This window comes from Pleurodeles waltl, chromosome 4_1 (genome assembly GCF_031143425.1).
Source record: "Pleurodeles waltl isolate 20211129_DDA chromosome 4_1, aPleWal1.hap1.20221129, whole genome shotgun sequence".
In the NCBI taxonomy this organism is placed as follows: Eukaryota; Metazoa; Chordata; class Amphibia; order Caudata; family Salamandridae; genus Pleurodeles; species Pleurodeles waltl.
This window is the reverse complement of record NC_090442.1, coordinates 152,683,498-152,701,388: the sequence shown is the minus strand read 5'-3', so window position 1 is coordinate 152,701,388 and position 17,891 is coordinate 152,683,498. Positions and strand designations below refer to the sequence as shown.

At 42.7% G+C, this 17,891-nt stretch overlaps 1 protein-coding gene across 2 annotated transcripts in view; it reads right to left on the bottom strand.

Moving 5' to 3' along the window:
• Positions 1-17,891, bottom strand: part of AGBL3 (AGBL carboxypeptidase 3) — a 480,467-nt gene that overhangs the window by 281,783 nt on the left and 180,793 nt on the right. For both annotated transcript variants that reach the window (XM_069227938.1, XM_069227936.1), the window contains exon 7: positions 12,070-12,852. In XM_069227938.1, coding sequence (XP_069084039.1) covers positions 12,070-12,852 — 783 coding nt within the window. The remainder of the gene's footprint in view (positions 1-12,069; positions 12,853-17,891) is intronic.

Below are 17,891 nucleotides of genomic sequence, written 5' to 3'. Positions count from 1 at the left end.
TCAACTCTTTGGGCTCTGCAATCTCTGAGGGTCTTCTTTGATCAAAATGATCGACAGGCCTCACAGTCTTCCTCCCGATGGTCTGGAGAAAGGCACAAATTACAAACCAAGTGTTGGTCTGTATAGGGGTACTTCACGTGGCACTGAGGGCAGAATCGGAATGGAGTCCAATCCATCAGGCTTCCCACGCTGTAGGCCCGAACAGGCTGGAGTTGGGCGCACATTCCCCGAAGGGTGAAAATTAAGGTTCCGACAGTACTACTGGTTCGATGCTAGATGGGAAACGCAATCGTCTTCCTCCATGACGTCGAGATGTTTGCTGCTTTTCGACGCCCTTTCAACTCTTCGGGCTCTGAAATCTCTGAGGGTCTTCTTTGATCGAAATGATTGTCAGGCCTCACAGTCTTCCTCCCGATGGTCTGGAGAAAGGCACAAATTACAAACCAAGTGTTGGTCTGTATAGGGGTACTTCACGTGGCACTGAGGACAGAATCGGAATGGAGTCCAATCCATCAGGCTTCCCACGCTGTAGGCCCGAACAGGCCGGAGTTGGGCGCACATTCCCCAAATGGTGAAAATTAAGGTTCCGACAGTACTACTGGTTCGATGCTAGATGGGAAACGCAATCGAAACAATACCGACGAATAAAAAGGTTTTCTGAGGTTTTCCGAATCGAAATCTCAGAGCGAGAGGAAACACGTCCGAACCCGACCGTGGAAAGAAAACAATCTAATAATGGAGTCGATGCCCATGCACACTGGAACCGAGAGGAGGAGTCACTCGATCCTGTGACTCCTAAAAGACTTCTTAGAAGAAAAACAACTTCTAACACTCCAAGCCCAACACTAGATGAAGGAAGAGCTATCATAGCATGTGTATCTGCAACTACACATGCTATTGAACAAATATATATATATGTTCGGTGGCATGTGTAGCTGCAGATACACATGCTGTGCATTATCCTGCCATCTAGTGTTGGGCTCGGAGTGTTACAAGTTGTTTTTCTTTGAAGAAGTCTTTTCGAGTCACTGGACCGAGTGACTCCTCCCTTTCGGCTCCATTGCACATGAGCGTCGACTCCATCTTAGATTGTTTTCTTTCAGCCATCGAGTTTGGACGTGTTCCTCTTCGCTCCGTATTTCGAATCGGGAAAGTTAGCTAAAGTATCAAAAATTTGACGGTATTGTTATAGTTCGGTACCGGGTTAGTGTTAGTGTATCGGCACTGACATCAAGACCGCTTCGGCGGCCGTTCGGGCATCCACTCTTCACCGAGGCCTGGTCAGCCCGACCACACCCGTCGTCCCAGACTAATGGACCGGACCCCCTTCCGTTTCTTTCCTAAGTGTCACGCAAAGTATCCTTATACAGACCAGCACCGGGTCTGTAATCTGTGTTTGTCACCCGAACACAGAGAGGATAATTGTGAAGCTTGCCGAGCGTTTCGATCAAAGAAGACCTTGAGAGATCGACGCGCAAGATGACTGCAAATGGCGTTGAAACCGAAAGAACAGCTTGACGTCAAGGAGGAGGAAAGAATCTCCATCCAAAAGACTGACTCAGATGAATCCGACAATGAACGACCCTCGACGGTGCAACGAACTGTGAGTAAACCTGCCCCGTCCCAAACTCAGGGTCACACCAAAACACTTAAGGCCATGGGGATGCCAGCAGGCCATGGCTCAACCCACCGAAAGGAAGGTGACCAGACATCGGCACCGAAAAAGGCCAAAGAGTTGCCGAAGACTTCCGACTCCGGTCGAGATTCCGGCACCGAACGATTTCGACACTGAGTGATCGCATCGAACAAACCCCCGTAAAAGCTCCCTGGAACCGAAAAAGACTATAACATCTGAAACTTCGGTACCGAAAAAAGCGGCCTCGGAGCCGAAAAGAAGCTCATACACAGAGGAGCAAGGGCTTTCCAAACAACTCAAGAAAGACATAGATTTGAGCAAGAGTTGGATATAGAGGAACCTGATCAAAGACAACAGAGGTTACATATCCAAAAGGACACTGGCAAGATTTAGACTTTACCTCCACTCAAATCTAAAAGAAAACTTGCATTTCAAGAAACAGAAATGCAACCAAAAGCCAAAGTAGGTAGAGACAAGTCACCAACACCACAGGACTCACCACAACCATCCCCACTGCACTCACCACAATTGTCACCAGTGGGAACACCAATAATGCAGTCACCCACACATACTGGGATGACCCAAGATGATGCTGATGCATGGGATTTATATGATCCACCAGTATCGGATAACAGCCCAGAATGTTATCCAACCAAGCCGTCACCACCAGAAGACAGGACTGCATTTACGCAGGTACTATCCAGGGCAACTACGTTCCACAACGTGTTAATACACACTGAGCCAGTGGAGGATGACTTTCTTTTTAACACTTTGGCATCCACCCATGCATCCTACCAAAGCCTGCCAGTGCTACCGAGCATGCTCAAGCACGCACAACAGGTCTTCCAAGAGCCTGTAAAAGGAAGAGCGATAACGCCTAGGGTCGAAAAGAAATACAAACCACCTCCAACAGACCCAGTGTTTATAACGCAGCAGCTCACACCGGACTCAGTGGTTGTAGGAGCAGCAAGGAAAAGAGCAAACTCTCAATCGTCAGGGGATGCTCCACTACCTGACAAAGAAAGTCGGAAATTCGATGCAGCAGGCAAGCAAGTGGCATCACAGGCAGCCAATCAATGGCAAATTGCTCATTCGCAAGCCCTACTTGCACGCTACGACAGGGCACACTGGGACGAGATGCAAGACATCATACAGCACTTACCCAAGGAATACCAAAAACGTGCCCAGCAAGTAGTTGAAGAAGGGCAGGCCATATCGAACAATCAGATAAGGTCTGCATTAGACTCGGCAGATACAGCAGCACGAACTGTCAACACGGCTGTAACCATTCGTAGACATGCATGGCTAAGGAGTTCTGGATTCAAACCAGAAATTCAACAAGCGGTATTGAATATGCTGTTTAACAAACAACAGTTTGGGCCGGAAGTCAATACTGCCATTGAAAAAATGAAAAAAGACACGGACAAGGACACGCGCTCTATTCCCCACAAGTCAGAGGCACCTTTTAGGAAACCACAATTTAGAGGGGGGTTTCGGCAACAAACATCTGAACCATCCACCTCCCAAACCAGACCCACCTATCAATCACAATACCAGAGGGGGGGATTTTATGGTTCCTATAGAGGGCAATTCCCAAAAGGAAGGGGAAAATTCCAACACTCCAAACCAAGCCCTAGCAAGCAGTGACTTCAATGTCACAACACCCCAACACTTGTCACCAGTGGGGGGGGAGGAAATGCACATACTACCAAAACTGGACACATATTACCACAGACACATGGGTCCTATCAATTATACAACATGGTTATTGCATAGAATTCACAGCATTCCCTCCAGATGTGCCACCAAAAACGCACAGACTGTCTCAACAACACTTAGACCTATTACATGTAGAGGTCCAAGCACTGTTACAAAAACAAGCAATAGAGCTCGTACCCAATCACCAAAAAGGAACAGGCGTTTACTCACTATATTTCCTGATTCCAAAGAAAGACAAAACGTTAAGACCTATCTTAGATCTCAGAACACTGAATCTATTCATCAAATCAGATCATTTCCACATGGTAACACTTCAAGACGTAGTTCCCTTACTAAAAAAGGGGGAATACATGATAACACTGGATCTCAAGGATGCGTATTTCCACATACCCATCCATCCTTCGCACAGAAAATACCTAAGGTTTGTAATTCAAGGCAAACACTATAAATTCAAAGTGCTACCGTTCGGGATAACAACAGCCCCCAGAGTATTCCCAAAATGCCTAGCAGTTGTAGCAGCTCACCTAAGGAGACAGCATATGCACGTATTCCCATATTTAGACAACTGGCTAATAAAAGCCATCACTCAACAACAATGTCAATTTTATACGCAATACGTCATAGAAACTCTACACAAACTAGGGTTCTCTATAAATTACCAAAAATCACATCTGCAACCATCCCAAATACAACAATACTTCGGAGCAACACTCAACACACAAAGAGCAATTGCCACTCCAAGTCCACAAAGAGTCCAATTGTTCCAAATTGTAAAATCAAAAATACAACCAAACCAACAATACACGGTAAGGTTTGTAATAAAACTACTAGGCATGATGTCCTCATGCATAGCCATTGCCCCAAACGCAAGATTACACATGCGGCCCTTACAACAGTGCCTAACAAAACAATGGACGCAAGCACAGGGTCAACTACAAGATCTAGTGTTGATAGACCGCCAAACACACTCTTCGCTTCAATGGTGGGACACTATAAATTTAAACAAAGGGCGGCAATTCCAAGACCCAGTGCCTTATGCTATTATCACAACAGATGCTTCCATGGTTGGGTGGGGAACACACCTCAACCATCACAGCATACAAGGTCAATGGGACAATCAACAAAAACTACTTCACATAAATCACTTGGAACTGCTAGCGGTATTTCTAGCATTAAAAGCGTTTCAACCACTAATAGTCCACATACACATTCTTGTCAAAACAGACAACATGACAACAATGTATTATCTCAACAAACAGAGGGGGACGCACTCATCACAGCTGTGTCTCTTAGCACAAAAGATTTGGCATTGGGCAATTCACAACAACATTCGCCTAATAGCACAATACATACCAGGCATTCAGAATCAATTAGCCGACAATCTCAGTCAAGATCACCAGCAAACTCACGAATGGGAAATTCACCCCCAAATCCTACAGGATCACTTCCACCGCTGGGGAACACCAAACATAGACCTATTTGCAACAAAAGAAAACGCAAAATGCCAAAACTTCGCTCCAGGCACCCACACCCTCAGTCCAAGGGCAATGCTCTATGGATCAGTTGGTCAGGGATATTTGCTTACGCTTTTCCCCCTCTCCCGCTCATTCCTTATCTGGTCAACAAACTGAGTCAAGACAAACTCAAACTAATACTAATAGCACCAACCTGGGCTCGCCAACCGCGGTACACAACAATGTTGGATTTATCAGTAGTACCCCACATCAAAATACCAAACCAGACCAGATCTGTTAACACAACACAAACAACAGATCAGACACCCGAATCCAGCATCGCTCAATCTAGCAATCTGGCTCCTGAAGTCTTAGAATTCGGACATTCAACCCTTCCACAAGAGTGTATGGAGGTCATTAAACAAGCGAGAAAACCTACAACAAGACACTGTTACGCAAACAAATGGAAACAATTTGTTTGCTACTGCCACACTAATCAAATTCTACCACTACATGCCTCCACAAAGGACATTGTAAATTATTTATTACACTTACAAAAGTCTAATCTAGCATTCCCTTCCATTAAAATCCATCTCACTGCAATATCTGCCTATCTGCAGATTACACATACAACATCACTTTTTAGAATCCCAGTCATTAAAGCACTTATGGAGGGACTAAAAAGAATCATACCCCCAAGGACACCACCAGTACCTTCGTGGAACCTTAATATTGTATTAACACAACTCATGGGCCCACCATTCGAACCCATGCATTCTTGTCAAATCCAATATCTGACTTGGAAAGTAGCCTTTCTAATACTATCACATCGCTTAGAAGACTTAGTGAAATACAAGCATTTACTATTCAAGAACCCTTTATACAAATACATAAACATAAAGTGGTTCTCCGTACAAATCGAAAATTCTTACCAAAGGTCATATCACCATTCCATCTAAACCAAACTGTGGAACTCCCAGTCTTCTTTCCACAACCAGACTCAGTAGCTGAAAGGGCCTTGCATACATTAGACATAAAGAGAGCACTAATGTATTACATTGACAGAACGAAACAATATCGTAAAACAAAACAATTGTTTGTAGCTTTCCAAAAACCTCATGCAGGTAACCCTATATCCAAACAAGGCATTGCCAGATGGATAGTTAAATGCATTCAAACTTGCTACCCGAAAGCAAAAAGAGAATTACCCATTACACCAAGAGCACATTCCACTAGAAAGAAAGGCGCCACAATGGCTTTTCTAGGGAATATACCAATGACAGAAATTTGTAAAGCAGCCACCTGGTCTACGCCTCATACATTTACTAAGCATTACTGTGTAGACGTGTTAGCAACACAACAAGCCACGGTAGGACAGGCTGTATTAAGAACATTATTTCAGACAACTTCAACTCCTACATGCTAAACCACCGCTTTTCGGGGAGATTACTGCTTTGTAGTCTATGCACAGCATGTGTATCTGTAGCTACACATGCCACCGAATGGAAAATGTCACTTACCCAGTGTACATCTGTTTGTGGCATGAGACGCTGCAGATTCACATGCGCCCTCCCACCTTCCCGGTAGCCTGTAGCCGTTTTTAGTTGCATGAAAATTGTAAATATGTAAATAAATATTATTTTAATAGACATTAGGTACATACATTACTACTCCATTTCATGGGAACCTCTAGTATACTCACAACTTCTACCTCACCCTTTGCGGGGAAAACAATCTAAGATGGAGTCGACGCCCAAGTGCAATGGAGCCGAAAGGGAGGAGTCACTCGGTCCCGTGACTCGAAAAGACTTCTTCGAAGAAAAACAACTTGTAACACTCCGAGCCCAACACTAGATGGCAGGATAATGCACAGCATGTGAATCTGCAGCGTTTCATGCCACGAACAGATGTACACTGGGTAAGTGACATTTTCGATATATATATATATATATATATATATATATATAAAATCTACGACAGTGCAAGTTATACTAATGTCAGTTGATTTCCCATGTTAATTCCCGTAAGAAAGTTTTAAAGTAGCTGCATAAAAACAGCTGAACGTCATTACACCAAATATGTCAAAAAGTTAGAACTATTCATTATTTGGTGTAATTTAAGTTTAAAGAGGGAGATGCTCGCGGTGGTAATGAAGGGGCTAAAAAGTTTAGACTATCTGGACTGTTGGTGTCTAGGTATGCTCTGATTAGCTACTTTAATGGGAACTAGTAAATCCTGATTGGCTGGCCACAACCTGAAAAATATGTTGCGCCAGCCATTACAGAACTCAGAAACATGGTATTTTTTGAAATTCATGTACTGAAAGCATGTTTTTGGGGGTAAAAAAGGAGCACATATCAAGAGTGCTAACAGATTTTATTCACAATATAAACTATTAGCTTGTGGTACCATACTAATTTTAGGAATTGTGGTTTGTTTCTAGGTGATTTTACCACGAGGAAAAACGCTGACTCCAGGGTGCGATTTGATGAATCACATTTGACAGAAAACTATTTTCTCTTATGATTTTCTCATCGTGGTTATGGAAATTGCTTTAGAAGCTAAAATGAAAGCACATTTTCTGATAACAATAGCTTTCCATCCATTTGAAAATACATATGTAATATTCTGAGTAAAACATGTGCATTCAACAGGAGCAATAATCTGTCAGTTGATTTCCCAGTGTTCTACTGAAGCTTCTCACAATGTTCCAATGAACAACTAGAGCACTAGCATTCTGTATTTATGACAAATCGGTGGACACCTGAAGCCATCTTGATGGAGTCAAAGCTGTAAAACCTAAAGCATTTCATTTAGAAATAAACAAAACGAGGTGGCTCATTGTGGCAAAGAAATTATGGTCCATAAGGACACTTTCAATGAGTTCTCTAATATATTTGTCATCCATTTCAATAATACATTCTGAAATGCAGACTGAATCATACTTTCAACACAACACCCAAGTGATTACCTGCAACTTTACCACAGATTTCGAAAGAGGAACTACAGCAGTAACGTTTTGTACTCAAGATTAAAGTGATACACTCCTGAAAGCCATGTTGTTACAATAGGAGCTGTTAAATTTCTTTTGTGAAGTGAAAAGCAGAGTGTTGTAAGTGAGCACTGAAATTTTAATGCAAGCATGAAAACAAAAGGTTAACATTGTGAGGGCAGGTGTGAGGCATAAGCCAAGGCTGCTGTTGAGAATGCATTAACCACCAATGGACGTGCTCATGTCAAATAGCTGTAATACAATGATTCAGAAAACTTGTGTAAGCCGTGCATGTTTATTTCTAGAACTTATCTAAAGATTTTTAGGCACTGCAGATTATGGAATGATGTAGAAGATAGAGGTGTCCCACTCAGAAGTGGTTTATCTCATAATGGTGTCATAAGTATGGCTCCAAGGTTGTATGCTATCATGCCTATCTCAGGAAAAGAACTTATAACATTGAGTCCAGAGGGTGCTAGAAGGACTTACAGAATTCAGTTCAAAGAGCACTAGGAGGACTTACAGAATTCAGTCTACAGGGTGCTAGGAGGTAGTATGAAAAGTATTTATCCAAAGTGCGCCTGAGTATGATCAGCCTCAGTTAAAAGGTGAGTGTTAGCTTCCGCCAAAGGAATGATAGTGGTAGGGAAGAGATACCAGGAACCCAAAATGCCAAGTTTTATTACTGCATTCTCCTCTAATGAACTGCTTGTTTCCTTCTTCATTACACCAGTATGCTGGTAGTGTCTCAATAATGCTGTCAGTCTAAAGATGTCAGGAGTATCAATGTTTATCCTTGAATTTCTGCAGAAGAAAGGTTAAAGGTAGTATCAAGCTGGCTAAAAAAAAACTACAAACTTGACTGCAGATGTGATGAACTCTAGAAAAAAGGGGGTCTCAATTTTAAGAATCTAAAAGGACGAGAATTAAATACCATGATAGATATCCATGTAGAAAACCTACTTCAGACAACCTAATTAGTTTTGAGAGCTCATTTTATAGTAGGGGAACGACACAACTAGGAAATTAAATACATATCTGGTTTCCCTTGCAGCTAGCAAGACCTCTCATGGTCTAAGAAGGTAAAATGGATATCCTTGATAGAAAACCACTGATTTAGTGCCCGCCTACGATTATGACTCATGCCAATGAGAAATGCTACCTATACAATAAAACACTTCTTGATGATGAACAGTCTCTACAATTAAAAGTTCAAATTGTGATAAACTCTGGTGTCAAGGGTTGTCTTAATGGTGTGGTCTGTTCTGCGTCCTGGCTTGCTGACATCCTATGCTCCCATTGACATAACAGCATGGTATAACCTGATGTCTTGGGCTCTACACATTACTTGGCTATTATGACACCATTGGTTTATATATGTCATAAAATAAAGGTCTCTAGTGGGTAACACAGAGCATTCTGCAACATGTCTCTTTTACATTGTGACATCGAGTTTACTATAACCTTCCAGACGTTTGACAATTATATGCCATGGAGTTATTTCAAACCCCTTGTGAGGCCTTGCTTGATGTTTAGGACTCTTTCATCACTTTAGGAAAAATGGGCCAGAATCACCTGAGGGACCTCTCATGGCATATGGTAGACCAGGAGAACGTGCGTAGAGACAGCCTTCCTCTAGGACATCTTTACTGCACTGATTCCTTAACACACATGGGTAAATATGTATGTTAATATGGTTGCCAATAAACCAATAAGCAATTCAAAATGATGGGTTGGAACTAGATGGATTAGCTAACCTTACGGGGGAGGTAAATATTTTCTAAAGATTTCAGCAATAAATCAATGGTAAACGTTCCAGAGTTATCTTGTGCTGCTCATTTAAAACAAATCAATTTTAAACAAATAGCACTAATTTACACCACACTGCCAGTGACCTGATTTCTATAGTACAATAATAATACTACAGGGCAATTCTTTGATTACCATATATTGTATCTGCTTCACCAAATTATCTCTAATGAATCAGGTTATATAACACAAATAAACATGCTGCACACTAGGAGCACAGGTAAGTAGGAGCTAATTTAGGGACCCAAGAAGTGCACCCTGGGGTAGAGTAACCAAACAATGCTATGTTGGGTCACAAATTGTCTAGCTAGGCATAAAGTTTGCTTTGTGTAAAACATTTTAAACAGAACTGAATCTACTATTCAGAAAAGGCCTCATTTTTTAGCACTGAGTAGTCTGCAACCCAGACCATCGTTAGGGTAAATATAAAAGACCAAATGCAACAATCATATATGGAACCCCTTGGGACTCTAGTCACAGACATCAGATATCATCAATAAGAGGATGATACACAACTTTATTTGAAAGTCTCTTCTACTCCGTACATCCAAAACTTCTAACACTGCTTGAACCTCCTCCAGACCTGGAAGCCAGCACCTACTGAAAGCTGAACCCAACCAAAATAGAATTTCTGCTATTCTCCAAGAAAACCAGTTGACAACTAGTCCAGCTTGTCTCCATTACATGAACCTGGCTGGCTTTGAACCTCGACTTTCAACCAATGCCAAGTCACTTGGATTCACCCTGGACACCAATTTCTCTCTCAAAGAACTCTTTACCAGAACACTACACAGCCCACCAGAACACTGCACAGCCCACCAGAACACTACACAGCCCACCAGAACACTGCACAGCGCACCAGAACACTGCACAGCCCACCAGAACACTGCACAGCCCACCAGAACACTACACAGCCCACCAGAACACTGCACAGCCCACCAGAACACTACACAGCCCACCAGAACACTGCACAGCCCAGCCTGGTACCATCTCTCTTTTCTTTAAAAAAAAGTGAATCCATTCCTGCAAGAAAGCAGCTTCAGAGCTGCTGCTAAAGCCCTCGTACTCTCGCATCTGGATGGTGAGATTGGCCTTCTCCACAGGTTCCGACAGTCTGCACTGGTGGCGCTTTAGGCACGCTATAGCACACCCCTTCAAGGACTTGAAGAAATATGGTCACATTACCCCACCCTGATGAAAATCCACTGGCTCCCTCTTGCAGCACCGACCATCCTCAATACCAGTGACATTTACAAAGCCTTCATGACCCGTATCCAAGCTGAACTGCCTGACAAGTTCACTATTCCCAGTGGCTCTTGACACATCCGCAGCCAAGACACCATCAGACTGGAGACAAAGAAGTGCAAAAAAAAAAAAAAATAAGACAAACAGGCCTTAAACATCTATGCATCCAGGATCTGGAACAACATCCCTGTATCAATCAACTGTACCACAATCCTACTCTAATTTAGAAAAGAGCTGTAGACACACTTCTTTAAAGAAGCCTACATCATGATACATTAATAGACCACTTTTGTTCTTACAAACCAGCTACCAATGCTTAATTTGTAAAAGAATATGAGTGCTGCTGCCCACAGCTGTGCACTAGCGAAGCTATGAAGTATCAGCATGCAGAATACCAAGGCAGCATAGTCTTAAATTCACCTCAGGCTTCTTTAATCTACTACCAGATACTGCTGTCCCTTTATCTCACTCTTGCTGAACCCTGTTGTCTCCCTTTGTGCTGGTTTTCCTGTCGTTCTCTTCCACCTTCTTTCCCATTTGTGAGTTTTTAACTTTCTTGCTTGCAGTCAATATCTGATGAGAAAAAATAAGTGCCAGTCCCCAAAGATGATTGCTGGTGGACACTACAGCCTCAAATTAAACACTGGCTACCACCCTAATCACATGATAGCTGTGTCTTTGACTAAGTAAAGTGCTCTACTGCCCTTTGACTATGTACATGCTGTACAACTACCACATATGTACATGTGAAAATACATTTTAAAACCAACACTCAGACCTGTGCAGTAAAAGAGATTATACGTGTTTTGATTGGCTCATCAAGTACCTTCACTTCTGTAGCAGCAATCACTGCTCAGTGAAAGACAGTGAAGTAAATACAGAATAAATCAATAAGAAGCAACTAATGTGATGTGAAGTGCCTGCAGGAGTTAGGGGCAGAGGTATACTACAAGGATGGCTAATCAATGGTTGCAGAACAAGGTACCAGTTGTGAAACAGTAGAGGTGCTGTGAACCAGGGGCATGCAAATCTCAGCCTGCCTTGTTCGTGTAGGTGTCTTACAGGTTTTTATACATTTTCACATAAAAAGTGGGTGGTCAGTGTGATTTGTACCATCTTTTAGTGTAACTATTCCTGAATGTACTCCTTGTTTGCTACTTCACATAAAGACAAATGTATTACCTGAAACGTATTCCTGGATAATCATGACTTACCGTTTTATCATGTTGCGGGTATACCAGACAGAGGGGAATGAGTCCTTCAAGATAGTTCTGTAGTTGCGATTCAGGTCCCGCCCAGCAAGGGAGCAGCGGTAGTTGCCTACGATTACACCATCAGGATTAAGCATTGGTACCACTTTGAAGATGAAGTTGTCTCGTAGCAAGCAGGCATCTTTCTTGCTGCTCAGTATGTAATCCAAGAAGCCTTTCATCATCCAAGAGCTGTTTGTCTCTCCTGGGTGGACTCTGGCTGTCAGAATCACAGCCTTTTTGCGCTTTAGCTCCTCATCAGATGTTGAGGGATTGGTGATGGTAAGCACATACACCATGTTTCTGGCCAGTGAATGGCAAAGAATGCGGATTTTGCAGAACTTAGAGCGTTCAGGATCACTGGCAATGTCTGCAAGATAGCTTTGCAGATTTGAATAGGTGTAAGGGTAGCAGTGTGCAAAGTAGCAAGTATCTTGGTGATGCTGGAACTTAAACTTCCAGGAAAGCGAGTAATATTGCTGCCGGTCTTGCTCAAGGCCATTTCGATAGTATTTGATTTCCTCACCAACTCTGTGCCAGCCAACTTGATGGGTTGCTGCCTGCAGCTCAGAGTACATTAGTGGACGCATGCCCACACTGTAAAGGCTAGAGGGCTTTGTCAAGTTGACAATTGTGAATTGGTAGGGCACCCCTGCCTGGGTGTTCTGGACCCTGAAGTAAAACCACTGTGTGTGTCGGTCCGTGTAGAGATCAGTGCGCAGGGTCAGCTGGTAGTCATAGTCTCCACTAGGTACAGAAAAAAATTTAATTTAGTGTTTTTAGATGGGTGGAGTTTCTACAAAGCATAGTAATAACTTACAAGAAAATGCTATTTAATTAGCACCAATATAGTGCTTGTAACCCAGCTACCATGGTACAAACAAAAAACAACTGAAAGAATCCAACAAGAAAATTAACATACAATTTCGAGAACTCAAGCAGGCTTTGGAGACCTTGTGGACATTCCAGATCTCAACCAGCTAACTGTGTAGAATACCTAATAAACTCCCCTAACAATGCTCTTAAATGTGCCCAATTGTCTACGAAAGGTGCCTGACCACACAATAAATAAGGGAAACAGGATGCTCAAGAGCGTTAGATTATTGTAGTGATGTAATATTTTTACGATCAGTACTTTGATTACCTTAAATATTTGTAATTTGTTAAAAAAAACTCAAGGTATACTTGTGAATCCAATCTCAACTAGTGCATTTATGTTCACGGGTACAGACTATATCTAACTGCAGATTCCTCAACTTTTGAATATTCCCCAGGTGTCACAGTGGATACAGAAACATTTGAGCAATATTTCTGCACCGGTAGGTGGTGCCATGCAGCTCCGCCACTGACACCGCTCTGCTCCGGAATGCCATGTGGGGCCTATGTAAGTGCCATACCCACTCACTGACTTCAGTTCATTTTGAGGGTGTCCGCACTCCCAGAAGTAGAGCCGGTTAGACAGAGTTTCTACTGTTTCTGAATGTATGTAACTTGTTCTTCTGTGAAAGACTTCTAACCACAGATTCCTCACCATTTTGTATAGTAATGCGATGTTGTGTTGCCTGAATCGGAGTTAATAAAAAAATCGAATAATTCTCAAATATATATACATGCAGGTGCTAAGAGGTTCTGTTTGAATTAAATGTATTATCCATTGATAATTTATGGATTCACTGTTGATTTTCTAACTGATATAAATGTTGGCCCTATGGGTACCGGATTTTTTTGGTGTGCACTTTTAAATATCAGCAGTGGTAGAAAGTGGTAACATTTTTAAAATGTTAATCTTCATCTTTACGATCCTGGCTTCATGGTTGTACCTCTAATAGTTATAGTAGAATGAGGAAATTAGAATTTGAAATATTATTTCAGTATTAGCAAAAGGTCATACAGCTTGTCAATAGACACTGAGGCTCTCCTATGGGACAGAGGTCTTCTATTGCATTAGCAACCCCTGCTAACAGCCGGCCCCACGCGGCAATCCGATGCCAGGGTACCACATGCTTTCAGTATGCACTATATCATCATTGAAATGAAGCAGTGTTTGTGGGGTGGCAAGCCTGTGGTTTGATCAGTGTGCTTTGCAAAGCAGGAACATAAGGAGATGTTGCTACTCAACATATTTTTCCTGGGAAACATTTTAGGTGCAAGAGTCTTGATCAGCTACACCTGGACATTCTTGTACATAACCTAATACCTTAGTAATGTAATGGACTGAGAGTGAACATAACGACAAAGTATATGTAATTATGAGCACGAAACATTGACATCACTGATCCAAAAAAACACATAGAGGCAGAAAAATACATCAGGAATAGTAGCCGTAATTGTTTATTTAAGTTTCATTTAAACTTTTGCAAAACAAAAATATGCCTAAAACCATCTAATACGAAAATTGCTCAAACGCGCATTCTCAAAATAAGCAAAGAATAGGACAACAGACCTGCAAACAGGTTGATGCTCAGGAGTCATAAAAAAAGAGAATCCATTCATTCAAATTATAATTCATAAACTCAGGAAGGCAATGTGTGAAATATTTGCTATGTAAACTTTACACCCAGTCAAAGGAGCACAAAGTATGAACAAGTGTAGACCACATGAACGATATAGGCCCTCATTACGACAGGCTGTTTAATTCAGAAGGGGTTGTTGAAAGCAGCTAACAGGTGCACCAGAATTACGAGGTCCATGGCAACACAGCAGATTGGTTTATTTCCTTCCTCTAGATTCCAGCTGCTGAAAGCGTCCGAAATTTTTGGATGCAGGTATGGAGCAGAATTAGAGAATCTGACCTGGCGTTCCAATGATCTTCCAGATTCCACTTGTAATTACCTGCAATTTCCTCCCCTTGTAATGGGCTGATTTCCCCCACCATTTGAGTAATGGTACCTCAGATAATTCCGGGGGTGGTGAAAATCCAGTCCATTGACTCGGCCACTTTAGATTGGTGTAGAAATCAACAGATTTCGTTTCGCACAAAGATGGCTCACCGTACCTGTTTGCGGTGCTTTACCGCTCTATCGCAGCTGCTGGTCAAAGCAAGCTCTCAGACGCCAGATACTCTAGGTAAAGAATGGAAGATGGTGGCCTGGTAAAAGAAAACACACCAGTCTTTTGTTCAAATCCTCCTTTCTTTGTGGATCATCAGATTCCAACACCTAATGGGCTGTACTTTGCTTGATTTACCGCTTTTATGGTTAACTCAAGGAGTGGGAAAATATCAGCCCATTCCCAGGACCTCTAACAATGAGTTACTAAGGGCCATATGTAAGAACACATTTTCCCATTGACACAGGATGGGAAAAACCCTTTGCTACATCTGGCCCCAAGTCTCTTAACTCTTGGTAACTTTATCCATCTCCCCTTAACTTCTAGTGTTCAAAATGTATTAAATCTCATTTGCATTAGCAGTATTAAATGTACTGCAAGCTAAGAATTGTTATATGTAGTGACAGTGTGCATCACTAAGAAGAGAACAATACAACTAATATGCCAGTTTAGAACACAGATAATAAAAAACAGCTATATGTGACCAGGTTGGGAATTACATGCTTTTTTACAATGGTCTGGTTACTGTACTGTCCTTGAAGGATACCGTCTATTCCAAGATGTCTACCCAATGCTCACAATACAGTATATTTCCCATATATGTACATTAATTCTAGATTATTCCAATTTTCCTAATGTCTCCATCACTTACCATGACATAAAAGAATGGACCGATCAATGTGTTTGTAAGGGGAAATCATTTTAGTTCTAGGCATAATGCTCCTCTTTGAGTACCCAAATGCAATCCTAACCTGTGCCATGCCAAGGCCTCTGCGTTGGTGATCATTCTACAAATGTTGAAAACCCCACAGGCAAATAGTGAACTGAAACCGGGGTCATCTTTGCCATATATGCTCCGATTAAATGGCTACATGTTTCTCTAAAATTTTAGCCAATTCTCAGGGGAAAAACATATTTGCTACATTTTAAACATCTGCAGTTTTGTACATGCAAAAAGGTTTCCTTGATAACCTTTGTTCAAACGCTGTGCCAAGGTATTAGTATTCAGTCACTGCTTCAAGCCTCCCAAAATGGAGCACGAGACCTTAAGCCTGGACACACCAAAGGTTAATATTTGACTTTTCCGGTTGTTAATTTGTAACAGATTTTTTTTATTGCATATGCATACTAGGAAAGAATGGTTAAAATTCTTCAAAGCCATCTGGCAACATCATGTACCTGGTACCTTTGACTGACCGCTTTGTATGGCAGCCACCTGGAGATCCCTACACACATATTCCAAGCACTATTGCTTAGATGAGAATTCAAGAGCTGGCACTTTAATAGGTCAGGCAGCATCAAGGAATTTATTTGGCTAACAATGGTGTGAGATTATATATCTTTTGCTAATTAAAGTGACTGGTTACTGCTTGTAGTTTTAATTTTTTTGTGACAACTTTTAATTAAGGAAATGCTTGCTATTCTATTCAATGTTTGATGACAATCAACAAGGATCTTAAATGCAGAAGTAAATGTTACCTCTAATCCTAGTTTCGCATTGTAAGAATACTCAATGAAGCTTTTGCCTCCCTGGTTGTCAATGTTACCTCAAGCATTTTCGTTCGTTTTTTACTTTCTCTTAGTGAGCTGCAGGTTATCATGGATAGTGTAGCACATTCCCTTCAGTTAGAGACTGCAATGTGGTCTTACTGCTATAAGAAAGGTTGGTTTCTATACAAGTAAAAGATAGACTGCCCTACTAATTACAGAGTTATCACCAGACTACGGACATTGAGGTGCCTACCTCCAACTACAGACTGACTGTTATATTCAAATGAATCAAATCAAATCAAATCAAAAACATTTATAAAGCGCGCTACTCACCCGTGAGGGTCTCAAGGCGCTAGGGGGAGGGGGTTACTGCTGCTCGAAGAGCCAGGTTTTGAGCTGCCTCCGGAATGCAGGGTGGTCCTGGGTGGTCCTGAGGTTGGCGGGGAGGGAGTTCCATGTCTTGGCTGCCAGGTAGGAGAAGGATTTCCCACCTGCTGTGGTGCAGCGGATGCGAGGGACGGCGGCGAGTGCGAGGTTGGCGGAGCGAAGTTGACGGGTGGGCGTGTAGAAACTGAGGCGACGGTTGAGGTATTCGGGTCCCTTGTTGTGGAGGGCTTTGTGTACGTGGGTGAGGAGCCGGAAGGTGATCCTTTTGTTGACGGGAAGCCAGTGCAGGTGTCTCAGGTGGGCGGAGATGTGGCTGTTCCGGGGTATGTCGAGGACGAGGCGGGCGGAGGCGTTTTGTATTCGCTGCAGACGTTTCTGGAGTTTAGCGGTGGTTCCTGCGTATAGGGTGTTTCTGTAGTCCAGGCGGCTTGTGACGAGGGCGTGGGTCACAGTTTTTCTGGTGTCGGCGGGGATCCAGCGGAAGATCTTTCGGAGCATGTGGAGAGTGAGGAAGCAGGAAGATGATACGGCGTTGACTTGTTTGGTCATGGTGAGAAGCAGGTCCAGGATGAATCCGAGGTTGCGTGCGTGGTCTGAGGGGGTTGGTGCGGTGCCTAGGGCCGTGGGCCACCAAGAGTCGTCCCAGGCGGACGGGGTGTTTCCGAGGATGAGGACTTCCGTTTTTTCTGAGTTCAGTTTCAGACGGCTGAGTTTCATCCATTCTGCGACGTCTTTCATTCCATCTTGCAGGTTGGTCTTGGCGCCAGTGGGGTCCTTGGTGAGGGAAAGTATCAGCTGAGTGTCGTCGGCGTAGGAGGTGATGATGATGTTGTGTTTGCGTACGATGTCGGCGAGGGGGC